Here is a 13,148-nt window from a genome sequence, read left to right as displayed (position 1 = left end):
ACTTTCCCCCCACAAACTCTCCATCACATGATTAAAGCTTAAACAATTAGAACCCTTTATATATAATGTCTTGAGAAAGTCAAAATATATATTTTAAATTTATATATATATATATATATATATATATATAATTGTGATTAATACATTAAAATAAATATATAATTTAATATGTTTATAATTATAAAAAAAATACATGTATAATTTTTTTTTTAGTTCTTTCAAATTCTTAGTAACTGAATACAAATAAAAAAGGACAAATTTATGATAAATAAGCTGGGCTTAAAATATATAATATAAAATTTCACTTTATATTCTTAAAAGGATTTTCATATAAAAAATAAAAACACTTAAATTAGTTAGAATGCAAAATTAAAAAAAAAAATACATATAATTATTCAAATTCTTATATTTCAAACATCATGGATAGATAAAATATATTTTTGAGTAAAAAATAGTACAAGCTAATATATAAGAAATATTGTGCTATAAAGTTAATATTTCACTGTCAATTGATCAAGACAGAGTTATCTTTTTTTTTTCTTTTAGTATAGAATAAATAAAAAATGAGTAGAAACAATAAATTTATATTTTGCTATTTATATTTAAAAAATATAATAGAATGATATGAAAAAATAAAGAGAAAGAATGTAAAAAATATCTTAATTTAAATTTTTTGAAGGATCACGTCCTTCCCATAATCCTCCCAACATGCATACATGTATATATTTTTTAAAAAGCTATAAAATATAATTGTACTTAGTATTTATGTATGCACACCCTTCAATTGAATGCTTTTGGAGCACTTCTCCATCAAAATAGTGGGTGTTTAATCACTGGAGAGAGGGTGTCCCAGTTTTAATGATATAAAATTAAGCTCAACAGAATCAAGAAGATGTTGCACTCCTCTTTAATTGCATCTTTTCCTCAATCACTACTTTTTGCCCTAACACATGATTACAGATAAATGTTTGATCACAGTTTTGTATATATTTGTTCTTGAGAAGCTGATATAAAATTTGTATTTTTTTGGATAATTTAGTCTCCTACTACTTTAATTCTACAATTTTGGTTCATTTGTAATCTTCACAAACAATATTTAACATTAAATATCATATTCACTGAGGACTGATCTAATACAAAGTTGTAATTAAAAGTATCACTTTACTTCAGTATAGAACAGCCAAATGAAAAATAATTTAGTTGGGTGTCAATTAAAATTGTGATCAAGATTAAATTACATGCTTAAAAAATGTTGAATGTTTAAAAATGTTGCAAGAAAAATTGAACTCTTTTTCATTTTGTGTTATTTATAGGAAGTGGAAAATATATATAACCATGATGTATATGGTTGCATGTAATGAAATGGAAGTGCATAGAATGATGTAAACTTTGCTTGAAAGGTTTGGGAAGTGGGGGTAAGCAATTGTGGAAGTTTTTTCAATTTGAAGAATGAAGATCACACCTTGAACCTAGACAAATGCATAGGCACATGATGAAGACACCAAGATGTTGGTTGATTAATTAATATGTGTAGGTATACATAGTTGGGGAATTCAGTTGGCACCTTTTCTTCTTGTTAAGCTAACTCTATGCTTTTGGTTACTTTCTTCTTTGACTCACATACATCTAACACTTTTTTTTATAGAATAACTGATTTCTTTACTTCTTCTGTCCCACAAATCCTTGGTTGCTGAACTTCAATATGGTGTTTTCACCTTCCTAAGACTGAATTGGCATTTTTGGACCCACCAAATGAACTACTCTTGTTATGTGTTACCTTCACATGATATATAGTTTAAGTTTTTCAACTCTAAAATCATAAAATGTACTGTGAAGTATGTGTAAAGCCAGTACCATAAAATGTTGATTTTTCATTAAAGTAGTGTAATTTTTTTCGCAAATTACGATTTTTAGTAAAAACATATTTTTTTCCACAAAAATGGTTAAGTCATACACAAAAATGTTTTATATAAAAATTTTACATGTCACATATATAACTTCACTTAAATTAAATTTCAAATTTAATTAAAGTTGTCAGAATACCATTCGACTTTTGTTTAACGAAATTGACAAAATTGTACTTAGTAAAGTATGACTTCTATATAGAGTCTTTTTTGACCTAAAGTCATATCCATGAAATACGACTTCTACTCTAAAATCGTCCACATGTGTATAACTTATCCATCTTGATGAATTTTTTTTTTTACCCAAAATCATAATATAATTTGCAAAAAAAAAATACATTACTCATGCAAAAACCTGAAATGTTAATAGATAGTTGAATGGTAATGGAAGTAGTGGAAAGAAGAGAGTAAAGAGAATAGTTTTTATGATGAGAGAGAGAGAAGGAGAAGTATTAGTGAAGCATGTGAAGGAAGCAAATGACAAAAATGATGGTGATGGATAGGAATGAGGTTTGTAGAAGGTAATGATGAGGCAGAGTTGAAGTAAAAGGTGAAAACCCAAAAACAGAGTGAGTTATGGTTTAAATCTGGTAGCAAGAAAAGAAGTAGAAGCTATTGAATTTGATATTTGAAGTAAACACTAAAAGCTTAGTTTATCTCTTGGCCACGGTACTAACAACACTCAATTATTTCTTTGAGTTCACTCTTCATTATCTTCTTAAAACCACAAAATTACTTCTACTAATTAGTGCAAATCAGAAAACTACAACCTACTCTAGAAAGACATCTACTGAAAATGCTTCCAAGAAATCAGTTGTTAAAAATGAAATCCCAAAAGGCTTATTCTAGAAAGACTTGTATTTTTTTATTGACCTGGACTTTTCTTCAGAGGATTTAGGCCCACGATCATGTCAAGACTCTTTCTTCCTACACCTCCATACCTTCTTGTGCCACTCATACTAAATGTTAAAAATACTGTTTTATCCTTTTTTTGCCACCTCCATACATAATCCGAAAGATGTTTTTGGATCTGGAAGTGTTCTTGAGATTTATAAAATCTGGAACTCTTTTATAGATTTAAAATAAGCCTATGGATTATGTAATCCGGATATATTCGGGATTACATGATCCGGAAGTCAATCTCATATTTAGAAAAGACTTCCGGATTATGTAATCCGAAAACTAATCACACATGAAAAAAAGACTTCTGGATTACATAATCCAGAAGCTAATCTTATGTATAGAAAAGACTTCCAGATTATGTAATCCGAAATATTAAAAAAGAGTATTTTTGGAATAAAAAACATTTTTGGGGGTGGCACAAGAAGGTATGAAGGAGCAGGAAGAAGCAGCCTCATATCAATGTCCTAGCCCAATACCCATAACTGTTCCACAAGGCCCAATGAAGAAAAAGTTATAGGCAATATCTTCCTGCACCCCTACATTTTTCTTCCTGCACCCTATATGTTATGCAAAGACCAAACTGTCCCTATTATTTTTTAAAAACCCCAAAATGCACTTGAACTGTATTTAATTTTTTGCATTCTGGATTATGGAATCTGGAAAAATTTTGGATTGGCACTTCCGGTAAAATTTCAAATCCATCAATCTGTAATTCAAAATATACATTTCACATTCAAAAATCCACTATTCAAAAAAAGCATTCCAGATCCATCAAATCGTAACATAAATATGCATTCTGGATTCAGAAATCCATAATTAAAAAAAAAACATTCCAGATCCACCAATCCGTAACAGAATTAGGCTTCCGGATTCAGCAATCCAAAAATCAATAATTTATTCAAAATTTACTTCTGAAACACCCCCTCATCCAAAAAAAAAAATGATTCAGTTCTGAATTGATGAATCCGTAGCACACTCACAGATCCCGATTTCTGGTATCCACGGTACCTTTTTCAAATAAAAGATCAAGGTCAGTTTCGAGATTTAGAAAATTGTGGGGGTGGAGGAAGAAGAAGCCTAAGTTATATTGATGCTACACCAAACTCAATACAGCCGTCAAACAATACTATAATCCACGTAGGAATAACATTTTTATTTTTTAAGAATCAAATTGTACCATTAATGAGTTTGCAAAAAAAAAGCACAAAAGTTGATAACATTTTTTTTCTAATGTAGGAAAATATGTGTCTTAATTATTTAGTTTTAAACCTAAGCCAATATTTAATCACCATTCTGAAATGCATTTGTACAGAGCTTTTACTTCCTGCACCCCCATAATTTTTAACTGCATTCCTATAATTTTTAAAATGATATTTTACCTTTTATAAAAACAACTTGCATATTACCCGTTTTGGAAATGTTCTCTAACAAGCTTTCTAGAATTTTTGAAACATTATTTTTAAAATAGAATCTCTAGAAAACACTTTGAGAATATAAATACATTCCAAGACGAATTTTTGGAATAAAATTTCCGAAACATTTTTTTCAAAACATATATAATACTTTTCAAAATAAGTTTTCTTAAACAAATTTTCTACAATACATTAAGTGCATTTCATTATCAATATCTTCCACAACAGAATTTTCAAAAAACAAACTTTTCAAAAAGTTTTCTAGAATGAGTTTGTTTAGAACAATTTTCTTTCTCTTTCTTCTTTTTCTTGAAGAATACAATGAAGAACAGAAGTGGAATAACCATTACAAATTACAACAATAATAGCACATCTATAACTACAAGAAAATCATGAAATAGAAATCAATTTTAGATTAAAAAAATAATTAATTGCTATAGTAACTAAATTAGAGACAATTTTAGAAACTATTTTTTATTTTTAAATTAGTTTCTATTATTGTTAAATAGTTTCTAAATTGGTATCTAATTAGCAATCAAGGTTTTAACTACCAATTATTTAGATTCTAATTTTAGTAGAAAAACTTTGGTTGCTAATTAGATACAAATTTAAAAACCATTTAACAATAATAGAAACTAATTTAGAAACTAAAATTTTTTTTAGTCTCTAAAATGATATATAATTTAGTCATTATAGCAACTAATTATTTTTTTCTTTAAAATTGGTTTTTATTTCATGATTTTCTTGTAGTGTTTAGTTTTTTTTTTTTTTTACTATGAAATGCCTATCCATGATTCAATAATTTTGGTAGGCCAGTGTGTATTGTTTGAAATTATATCTTAATATTAGTCCATAAAAACTTGAAAATCACAAAAACTAACAATTTCTTTTGTTTTCCTCAATGTAGGAAAAATATAAATTTTGTATCCTAATAATAATTACAGTCCTGGGTCCTCCAAGAGTTTTAAATGAAGCACATATTCAAAAACAAGGGTGATGGAAAGATGTTGGTGACACCACATGAAAGACGACACACCTTAAAAATAAAGTGGTCGTGCTACAATGTCTTTACCTTGGTGGTGTTTTATGTTCTTGTCACTCATGCTTGAGCACAATGTTTCTTGTTTATTCCTCTAGCCCTCAAAAATTGGTCTTAGAACCCTAACATATTGAAGCAAAAAGATTTAAAAAAAGAGAATAATAGGTAGTGTAACGTCCTTAGTGCAAAGTTGGGGTCTTAATTATTACGTGAAGATAATGGCAGCACTAAATAACAAAGCGAATAAGGCCAAGTCCATTCTATATATTTCTACTTCCTTTCGTTATCGTGTTTGGTTTTGTATATGAAAACACGTTTGGGACCAGAAGCGCAATACAGTAGCAGCGAATGGGAATCCCATTAATGCTGTATCTTCCTAACTCTCCTTTTCTTTTCTGCTCTCAAGAGATTTTCCAAGATACACTATTCTTTCATTTCATCACATTTCCTTCTCTTTCTTCTTCTAATTTTACAACTTATTATTCACTATCATCTATTTAATGAAAGTCGTTAGATACATTAGTTTCTTAACCTATGAAATTTAATGTTGGATCTCAAGACTCCAAATTCGCAATCCTACCCACCCCATTAATAATAATAATTATCATACATACGTATATATCATTTTTTAGTTTTCATTTATTTATTTTTGTGCCCAAACATTGCAGTTATTTTAATATTATTGTTAGAGAGAGGTGATATTTCAAAATAGTAATATTTTAATAATATTTATATTATTTTTTAACTTTAAAATCTTAATATACATTATTATATTATTATAATGGATTGTAAAGTGAGTATATGTTTTTTCAAGATGTGAATGTATTATTTTCCATATATATGTATGTATTTATGTATCGTTTTTGCACTTGAAACTCCACTTACTCACACTTTTGCAAAACCCTCTGCTTCCTCTGTTTTTCTCTCACCTTTGTTCTCTTTCCACTCTCAACTCTAAACCATGATTGTGATGTCTGAGAAACCCCTTCCGCCAGTTCCTCCACAGGTTTCAGACACCACCTTTTGTCCTTCTTCAAAGAGGTACTAAACTTTGTGCTTCACTAGTTTCTCTGTTTAGCTTTACACTTTGCAAGTCATTTTTTTTTGGCAAAAAAAGGTCTCTCCCACCCCATGATTCATTGTACTTCTAAGGAGAGAAAGCACCACATTAAAACTATACATTACCTTTTAGCATGGTCTAATAGTTTTATACATTGAAATAATGTTATTTTTGTTATTAAAGTCTATTTAAAGAAGTAATATCTCTTAATAAAAGTTATATAATCTGAGGTGTGGGTTGAATTTCTGACTATATGGTGCATGGAATTCATTTAATCATGCTAGCAGTTACACAGATAAAAATCGACAGACTTATAATTTATTTTCTTTTTTTCTTGTTCAATGTTCTTATGTTTGATCTTATACTTTAGGTTGGAAGGAAAAATTGCTATTGTAACTGGGGGTGCTAGGGGAATAGGTGAAGCAACTGTGAGAGTTTTCGTGAAGCATGGTGCAAAGGTGGTGATTGCTGATGTTGAGGATGCAGCTGGAGCCATGCTTGCTGAGACACTGTCTCCCTCAGCAAGCTATGTCCACTGTGATGTTAGGTTGGAGAAAGAGGTTGAGAACTTGGTTAGTTCCACAATTTCTCGCTATGGACATCTTGACATCATGTTCAACAATGCTGGGGTGCTAGGGAACCAGTCCAAGAACAAGAGCATTGTGAACTTTGATCCTGATGAGTTTAACAGGGTCATGTGTGTGAATGTGAAGGGAGTGGCTTTGGGGATGAAGCATGCTGCAAGGGTGATGATTCCAAGAGGAGTAGGGTGCATTATCTCAACTACTAGTGTGGCAGGGCTCATGGGGGGGCTTGGACCACATGCTTACACAGCCTCAAAGCATGCCATAGTTGGGCTTACAAAGAACACTTCTTGTGAGTTGGGGAAGTATGGGATAAGGGTGAATTGCATTTCACCATTTGGGGTGGCTACTTCCATGCTTGTGAATGCATGGAGGTCTTGTGATGATGAAGAGGCTGATCATGAGGGCATCAATTTTGGGGTGCCTTTCCCAGAGGAAGTGGAGAAAATGGAGGAGTTTGTCAGAGGTCTTGCCAACTTGAGAGGAACAACTTTGAGGGCCGTGGACATTGCTGAGGCTGCACTCTATCTTGCTAGTGACGAATCCAAGTATGTGAGTGGCCACAATCTTGTTGTGGATGGTGGAGTCACTTCCTCAAGAAATTGTATTGGATTGTAACTTCAATTTCTTGGTATATTCATGTTACTTGTTTTTCTTGAGGATCATGCAAATGTGTGAAATAGTTTCTGCAAATACATGATTAATAGTTTCAAGATTGATATCAATCACTTTTAGGACAATCCAGAAGAGATTGATCTATTAAATCTATTTAGTAGGTAAATTTCAATGACATGGTTAAGAGATATAAATCCATTTAATTGACCACAAATCATAATATGAAAGCGAGATATTTGTTGCTAATAAATATAAGATTCTTATATATTGACACATAATATTTGACGCTGTAGACGTGGTAGTGACGTGATAAAGTGAGATTGCATGTGAATGAGCGTAACGTGAACTTTAAAATAGGGTAAAAAAAAATATATTACATTGGTTCTTAGAAACAACCAGTGTAATATTTTTTTTTTTACTCATAATGACCCTTATTACACCGGTTAAGTCATCTAACCGATGTAATATATGACCCATATTAAAAAAATTGATTTTTTTTTCATAACGAGTGGGTGAGTCATAAACATCACATAGGTAACCACTTACAGACCCATAGATAACCAGTTTTGCGTGTGCCAGTATATGTGGAGGAACCTGTGGCTGGGTAAACAGTTCTGATAGGGTTATTACATCAGTTAAACCATCTAATCGATGTAATATATTATTTTTACATCGGTTAAGCCATCTAACCGGTGTAATATATGGTTTTTATTAAAAAAATGATTTTTTTAATGAAAAGTAGGTGACCATAAACGTCACATAGGTTACTTACAAACACACGGGTAACCAATTTTGTGTGTCAGTATATGTGGAGGAACATGTGGCTGGGTAGTTCTGGTAGGGTTATTACACCGGTTAAGTCATCTAACCGATGTAATATATGGTTCTTATTAAAAAAAAATTCATGAAGAGTGGGTGACCATAAACATCACATAAGTAACCCACTTACACACACATGGGTAACCAATTTTGCGTGCGTCACATAAGTAATCACTTACAGACACACGGGTAATCAGTTTTGCGTGTGCTATGGATCATATATTCTAATATAGAACCAGTGTCACATCTTCACCAAATATCAAGTCAGCAACGTCAATTAATATCACGCAAGCGGTGTTAAGTTTGTGTTAGTGACAAATGATGATGTTAATAAAACATTTTTCTAAATATAATGAATCACGGTTACAAACAACACCTCCTTCCGGTCATTGTGAAATGGACAATCATTAGTTTAAAAAAAGACCAGAACATGATAAAGAAAAGAGGAAACAGATTAAAAATTTAACATGAAAATTCAATGTTTGTTCTTTGAATATTGCACCTAGTTGTGCATGTAGTTGTCAGCTATGAAACAAACAAAAGAAGAAGATGAAACAGTTGGTCTGGTTAACAGGGCATCTTTGTTTCCATTAGTAATTGGATTGTCAATGCCAGTTTAATTAAAATTTGAATATCAAAAGCCTATAAAAGAGTTAAAATTGAGTCAAGCATTCCTATTTATTATACATCTTAACTGATACAGGATCATTTTATATTGTTTTGATATAAATTTGGATCCTAGAAAATTTTCACTGGCTACTTCTTTCAATAATAATTTGAATAGTTTTATGAGTTTTTCTTGTTTGTTCCTACCAAGGTTAAACTTTTAAATTAGTATTTCATAATAAAATTTGTCTCTTACGAGTTAAGATATAATAGAGTTAGTATGTTAGCATGACACATTAAGTAATATGTGACTTGTTATATTATCCTCAAATTTTACAAGATAAGACATAAATGTAACATGAGATTTTGAGAGAGGGATTATAGAAAGATGCATGATTTAGGAGGTTCATTAGTTTATGTCGAATCACCCAATATGTACTTCACAAAGTACAACCAATTGATGGAAATGCTGAGTATTCTAATCAACAATCATATACTAACATTGTCTTTGGAATTTTTAAGATTGGAGTAGACCCAAATTGGGCTTTGTACAAGCTGTCAGGGTCATCATGTACCCCTTTATTTAGGGCACTCTACTTGGTTGACCTTAAGAATCCCATTGTTTTGGAATCAAACACAAACCTTATTATTTGAAATGATATCTTCATAACCAACATGAACGGTATTTAATTAGGTATAAGATTTTAACTACGCACTATTTTAATTATAAAATTGATAATTAAATCTTTAATTAGATATTAATTAGTTAATTAGATATCAATTTAGAAATGAGTTTATATACTTTTATTAATAATAAAAATTATTTTAGAAACTAATAATTTGTTAAGTTTATAAAATAATATCTAATTTAGTTAATATAATGAATAATTATTTTTTATTTTTAAAATTAATTTTTATTTAATAATTTTTTTAATATATATACTGAAATAACTAATAAAAAATAATTAATATATGTCTTTCCGATTGCAAATTGAAATTCAAATGTATCCACCAATATAACCATGACATAAGTTTTATGAAAAGTGTCTGAAAAAAGTTTATACATGGATTAGGCAAAGTCTGAACGAAATCTTTAGTATACAACGTGTACATTTGAAAAATTTGTGAAATGTTGCATTAGAGTTTTAGGATTTCTCTCACAAGAAACATCTTGTCCTCAACTTACACCATGAGACAATAACAAAAATGTAATAAAACGTTATGATCTGTAAAAATTGTAATCATATAAAATCCTAATAAAGATTTGATGGCACCAAATCATGAAATAACAAAACTTAATCATATCCAAATACGGTTAAAAAACCCTAATAAAAATCTCATGACACCAAAACATGAAATAATAAAAGTTCATCATAAAGAAATGGAGTTAAAAACCATACTAAACATCTAATAGAACCAAAACCTAGAAAAAGGAAAATTAATCAAATGCATATATTTGTGAAGAAGTGGGATGATTTCATAGAGAGGTAAAATGATGCAATGCATATATTTGTTATATATTTATAATTTGTTGCAAGCACCAACCATATCTCTTTCCTGATTTTGGTGCATTATTTCCTCCAACAAGCCAATGGACTCACTCAATTAATTAGTTTCCCAAGTCCACTATGACATGCCTTGTGTCTGTCCTACGGATTGCGTCTCTCTTATACCTAACCTATTTTTCTGAGACCAAAATAAAGTCATATTTCAAATAACCATTGCAATAAAACAAATACCATGACTAAAAATTTATATATAACTTTTTTTAAATTGTCTTCAAAAATTTTGACCCCTACATGTAAAGGAAAAGTAAACTAATTATTAATTTTTATTTTTGTAGTAATACTAATAAGACAGTGTGTGTGTATCAACTCACAAGTATAAGCATATTGGTTACGGATGGAAAAAAAAAAGTCTATTTAGTTAAATTTCTCTACATTTGTATTATTTAATTAAATTTGATTTGATTTTAATCTATATTTTATAACATTTTCTAATCCCAATTACAATCAATTTAAAGAAAATTGGAAACACAATCCTAAATTTCACTCCCATAAATCCTAAAGTCAAGAATAAGATGAAAATCTAATTCTCATTCTCTCATGTCTACGAACCTGAATCTCAATTTCTCTGTCTATGTTTCCAAAAGAGAAATGTTTCTTCTTATGTTAATTTGTATTTATTGTTATTATTACATTGTCATATTCTTCATCATTCTTGCCTTGAAGAAATATAGACACACATGAAAGTTCAAACATTGGGAACTTTGAACTTAATCGAAACTTCTACCGCAGATATAGTTATGATTTATAATTTGATCATTTGTAGCCGATCTAGTTTCATTATTTTATTTTTTTATGACATTTTTTTTTCAAAATGATTTTACGATACTCAACTATTGCATCCTTGCACCCTTATTTAACATATGTTTCTTTACTGATTAACAAAACTCTTATTTTATCAAACTTGAACTTTCATTTTAAGCTAAATAAGTTGCTAGAAATTGAAGGTTCACACATGCACCCTCATTTCAAGGTGCTTGGGAAAATATGAAAAAAGAGAGAGTATACTTCTAATAAAATTAACTGTTATGTAGGTTTTGTGTTGAATGGGATACTTTTGATGAGAATATAGCACTGGCAAAAAAAAAAGCAATAAAAATTATTAAATGGTAAAGCCCAATATATTTTGGGCCTAAGGAATTGGCCATTGGGCTCATGGCAGTGTTATAGTCGAACACTGATAAGCTAATTGAAGGACTTTTTCTTCCTACACCTTCATACCTTCTTGTGCTACCCCAAATTAAATGTGAAAATACCATATCTGGATTACATAATCTGGAAGTCAATCTCATATTTAGAAAAGACTTTCGGATTATGTAATCTGGAAGTTAATCACACATCTAAAAAAAACTTCTGGAAGTTAATCTTATGTATAGAAAAGACTTCCAGATTATGAAATCCAGAAGCTAATTATAAAAGACTTCCGGATTACATAATCCAGAAACTAATTCTGAATCAAAAAAAAGATTTCTGGATCATGAAATTTTAAAAAAGATATTTTTGGAATACAAAAAAACTTATGAGGGTGGCACAAGAAGGTATGGAGGTGCAGGAAGAAGCAACCTAATTACAGTGTTGTGGATAGGTTTTTCTTCTTGCAGCTAATAAATTTAAACCTGAACTCTATTATTAACATGAAATAACAAAAATATTCTCTTTTAATTTTTAAATAAAAGTAAGGGTGCATGTCAGAATGCATTCTGATTCGATATTCCAGAATTTAGTTATGATCATTTGAAAAAAATATTTTGCATTTTGTTCTAACTTACGATGGTCTTGTTAACTTTAGATACATCATCATCTCATAGAACACATGTGATCACTTTTTTTATAATCAAAATAGTTTTCTTACAAATATTTCTGCAACTTTTTGATAGAGTCAACTTTTTTAGAAAAAGATAAAAGACAAAGTACAAAGTTTCAGAGCCAAAGGATAATAAAAATTATTAAAACATAAAATAAAAATATAGCGATACTACAACAATATTAAATTAAATTTTAGTTACAATTTTAATTCTAAAAATGTGGAGTAATTTTTTTTGGTCATTCAAATTTTAAAAAGTATTTTAGTTCTTTAAAAGTTAAAAAAAAATAGTTTAGAAACATTAAATTTGAGCAACTAAAATGAAATTTTTAAGAATTAATGATTATGATTTAGGATTTAAGATTTAAAACTTTCATTAATTTTTAAGATTTAGTATTTAGAAACTAAAATTATATATTTTTTAATTTTGAATTTTAAGAACTAATATAAAAATTACTTCAAATTTTATGGACTATAAATAAATATAAATATAAATTTAATTAACCAAACTTTAAAACGGGGAATTGCAAGATTATTTAGATTATCATTGTTCTATGAGAGAGTAGTAAGACAAGATGTGGGTTCTTGAGCTATAGACTCTCGAGAGACACAATTTTGGTGGTCCATGAAGCTTTCAGCCTTAAATGTTGTTAAGAACATAAAAATATTATTGTTATTATTATTAGAGTGAAGAGAATTGACTGAAAGTTTTTTGTTGAGTGTATGTATTTATAAGTATTTGGATGCATATAAATAAAATTGAGTAATAAAAAACATTCAATTTCTCAATTACAACTCTTGTGCTTCACTAAACTGATTAAGTTCTTGAACATTTGA

The 13,148-nt window shown here is 29.4% G+C and overlaps 1 protein-coding gene across 1 annotated transcript; it reads left to right on the top strand.

Moving 5' to 3' along the window:
• The first annotated feature begins 6,109 nt into the window (after positions 1-6,109).
• On the top strand, positions 6,110-7,642 carry LOC137827305 (short-chain dehydrogenase reductase 2a-like). The gene is made up of 2 exons (XM_068633598.1): positions 6,110-6,299; positions 6,689-7,642. Exons 1-2 carry the CDS (start codon positions 6,220-6,222, stop codon positions 7,518-7,520), a joined length of 912 nt encoding a protein of 303 aa, XP_068489699.1. The 5' UTR covers positions 6,110-6,219; the 3' UTR covers positions 7,521-7,642.
• The last annotated feature ends 5,506 nt before the right edge of the window (positions 7,643-13,148 follow it).

This window comes from Phaseolus vulgaris, chromosome 8 (genome assembly GCF_000499845.2).
Source record: "Phaseolus vulgaris cultivar G19833 chromosome 8, P. vulgaris v2.0, whole genome shotgun sequence".
Lineage (NCBI taxonomy): Eukaryota > Viridiplantae > Streptophyta > Magnoliopsida > Fabales > Fabaceae > Phaseolus > Phaseolus vulgaris.
Note: the sequence above shows the minus strand (reverse complement) of the source record. Positions and strands in the feature narration are given on the sequence as shown.